Source organism: Orycteropus afer, unplaced genomic scaffold, assembly GCF_000298275.1.
Source record: "Orycteropus afer afer isolate SDZICR_OR568_19922 unplaced genomic scaffold, OryAfe1.0 scaffold00160, whole genome shotgun sequence".
Lineage (NCBI taxonomy): Eukaryota > Metazoa > Chordata > Mammalia > Tubulidentata > Orycteropodidae > Orycteropus > Orycteropus afer.
The window spans coordinates 814,878-818,645 of record NW_006921747.1 but is presented as its reverse complement, the minus strand read 5'-3'; the positions used below and the strand labels follow the sequence as shown (position 1 = coordinate 818,645).

The window sequence follows — 3,768 nt, the reverse complement described above, 5'->3', positions numbered from 1 at the left end:
CAGTTGTTGTTGTTATGTGCCGTCAAGTTGGACCTGACTCAAAGCGACCCCTCCTTGGGTTTCCGAGGCAGTATCGCTACGGAAATAGATTGCCCCATCTCCCTTCCGAGGAGTGGCTGGTGAGTTTGCACCGCCAGCCTTCTGGTTAGCAGTCAAATGCCTTAGGCACTACGCTACCAGAGCTCCTTAAAAATTATATAAGTATTTCTATTTGGAATGGATATGTACATGTAGGTATATATGCATATAATCAGGAAAACCAAGTAGTTCTCAACTCAGGCTGTACATAAGAATCACCTAGAAAGCTTCAGAAAAACACCTAGTCTCAGCCTCATGCCCTGGGGATCTGACTTAATTGCTCTGGGGTGGGTCCTGCATCAGGATTGTACATGTCCCAGGTGATTCTAATAGGCAAACAGCACTAAGCGCATCTGACCTAGGTTCTAAAAGCCCTAGGAGTAGAGTTTGTGTTTCTCATTCACTGTAGTAGGTAACCCAGCCCACAACCTGGATATGGGAGGTGCTCAATCAGTTGAAGGTTCAATTCATTGGAGAAAAAAAAAAAAACCATTAATATAGAGATAATTAAGCATTTCTTATTGTTAAGAAGATAAATTCCATACCCTAACTTGAGAACTAAGAAAGTTAGAGGGATCAGAAAGTAAACAGAATATGTTGACCTCAGGACTTCACTCCAGGTGGATCTTCTGCTGAGAATTTGCATTTCCATCGCAGATATACTGAATCAGAATCTGCATTTTAACAAGATCCCCACATGATTCTCTAACAAGATTTAAACTATTTGAAGTTTTTTTAAAAAAAGAAAAAAATAATAATCACCTGGGGATCTTGTTAAAATGCAGATTGATTCAGTGTATCTGAGGTGGAAATGCAAATCCTCAGCAGGAGGTCAAACCAGCATGAACCAGTTCTAAACCTTGGTTAAATTTGCATTTCATAATCTAGGCCTAAGGAGCTCTGATGGTGTGGTGGATAAGGCATTTGGCTGCTAACCAGAAGGTCAGTGGTTTAAACCCACTAGCTGCTCTGTGGAAGGAAGATGGGGCAATCTACTTTCGTAATGATTTACAGCCTCAGAAACCCAATGGGGGTATCTATGAGTCAGAATCAACTCTATGGCAGTGAGTTTGGTTTGATTTTTAATCTAGGCCTAGGCAAAAAGGAAGCACTGTTTAAACTTATCTTAAAGCCCCAAGGCAGGTCTTCTTAGAGCAAAGATCAAAGCCATATTAGAGCAGAAGCCTCCAAGATTCCTTTTTCCCCACCACACCTCATTATCCTTACCTTGAGTTCTGTAACTTCTTTTTCTTGTAAGAATACCCTAGGTAAAAAGGGGAAAAAAAAAAATTTTTAAATGTTTTCATAAAGTAAAGATGACATAAACAAAATAGGCTCATTGGAAGGAAGACTTGTTTTGGGAAATCTGGTTTCACTTTAGATTGAATTAAATATAACTGCCAATCTGTGTCTTCCTTTATTACATGGACCAGGCTAGACAGTAATAAAGACGCATTTCTCTTATTCAAAATATTATGGAGCATTTATTATATGCCTGGCTGTTTGATAGGCACTGGAGACACAAAGGTGAATTATAAACCCTAACTTCTTGAAACTTACGTTCTAGTGGAGGAGGCACATTTTCTAAATAATTTAAAAAACAGTAAGTAGAAAAATAAAATAACTTCATAATGTGATGTGTTATGAAGGAAACTAATAAAGCACTGATAAGAGAGTGTGATTGGGGAAGAACTCTCAGAGGAGGTGACCTTTACATTCAATAATGAAAAGAGGAGAATTAGACAAGTGAAGACCAGGATAATATTCAAGGAGACAGAACCCCTGATAAAGAGCTTGGTGAGTACTTGGGTGGAGCAAGGGAGTGACCCAACATAAGATCTGAGTGGTAAATGAGGCTAGATCCTACTAAACAGTATCAGGAGTCTAGATTTTATTCTAAGACCAGTAGAAAATCACTGAAGGGCAGAGATATGATCTGATTTGTGTTTTAAGAAATCACTGCTATTTTGAGAATGGATAAAAAGGAGGAACAAAGAAATGAGAAGGTAACTTAGACATGATGGTACCTTGGAGTGAGGAAATGGCTGGGAGAGACAGAATAGTGAATAGATTCTAGGTATATGTTGGAGAAAGACTTTTCAGGAATTGAAGATAGATTGTGCATTCGGTGTCAAAAATGAGAGGATTCAGGATGATGTGGCTTTCTAGCTTTAGCAACCAGATGTATGGTGATGGCACTTACTATGATGGGGAAGACCAGAGAGGGAGAAGTTAGGGTTTAGGATATTAAATATAGACTCTACAGCTCAATTTTAGACATGGTAAATGTGTGAGACATCTAAGTGGAGACATCAGTTAGACAGTTGGATAAGTAGTACCAATACTTTAAGAATTGGAAAGAGAAATTAAAGATGACATTTAAATCCATAGGAATATATTCCATAACCTAGTATGCGCAGAGAAAGGAAAAGATTTATCCCTAAGGAATCTCAACATCTAGATACCAGGCAAAAGAAGAGAAAACAGCAAAGATGACTAAAAAGGAGTAGCCAATGAGGTAAGAGGGGAGTGATTCCAGACTTACTAGAATGAATGGAGACAACTTGATCAGATATTACTGAAAGACTGACTATAATAAAGACATTAGAATTGGCAAAATGGAGGTTATTGGTGAGTTTGATTATAGCTATTTTCATGACACTTCAGGGAAGCGAGATCAGAAGCTAGATGATGGAGGGTTGAAGAGTACAAAGGTGAGTAGAGACAACTCATTCAAGAAACATACCTGTGAAGGAGAGCAGAGAAATGGAAGCTGGAGAGGATGTATATAGACAAACATATTTATATCCTAAGGGAAGTGATCCAATAGAAAGGGACAGGTAGATGGTTCAAGAGAATGGAATTACCTTAGTTACCTAGTGCTGCTATAATAGAAATATCACAAATGGATGGCTTTAACAAACAGAAATGTATTTTCTCACAGTTTAGGAAGCTTGAAGCCTGAATTCAGGATAGTGGCTCTTGAGCAAGGATTTCTTTCTCTATTGGCTCTAGGGAAAGGTTCTTGTATCTTCAGCCTCTGTTTCTTGGTTCCTTGGAGATCTCATGTAGCGTGACATCTATCTGCTCTGCTCTGTGTCTGTTTGCTTGCTTAATCTGCTCTTTCATATCTCCAAAGAGATTGATTGAAGATATATCCTACACTAATATTGTATCATTAATATAATAAAGACAACTCATTCCCAAATGGCATTATAACCACAGGTATGGTGTTAGGATTTACAATACATATTTTTTGGGGACACAATTTAATCCATAACAGGGGTAAAAGGAAGGAAAAAGTCCTGACTAAATATGGGAGATGGGATAGGCCTTGAATTCTTCATCAGTTGAGAGGAGGGTGAAGGAGGATTGAGTTATAGAAAGATATGGATGGTCATCTCAGGGAGTACAGAGTCATAGCAGGACTCCTGGGCATTATGGAGTGCCAATTTGTGGTTCCTAAGGTCATGACTTTAAAAACTTGTCACTTTGTTTGTAAGATTTTCTTCAGCAGGGGATCTATGTAGGAGATCCTTGATAGAGAGGGAGAACAATGTGGAATAAAACTCAAAATCATTTGGAGAAAAAAAAAAAAGATGGGGACCAGATTTGCTAGTCTGATAGAGCCTGGTGGAACCACTGAGACTATGGCCCCTAGCTGCCCTTCAGGTCTGGAATTGAACACAC

The 3,768-nt window shown here is 38.7% G+C and overlaps 1 protein-coding gene across 1 annotated transcript in view; it reads right to left on the bottom strand.

Moving 5' to 3' along the window:
- LOC103201683 (hepatitis A virus cellular receptor 2-like) overlaps window positions 1-3,768 on the bottom strand; it is a 27,251-nt gene that overhangs the window by 1,712 nt on the left and 21,771 nt on the right. Inside the window, exon 6 of the mRNA XM_007946409.2 lies at window positions 1,306-1,342. Within this exon, the coding sequence (XP_007944600.1) occupies window positions 1,306-1,342 (37 nt within the window). The remainder of the gene's footprint in view (window positions 1-1,305; window positions 1,343-3,768) is intronic.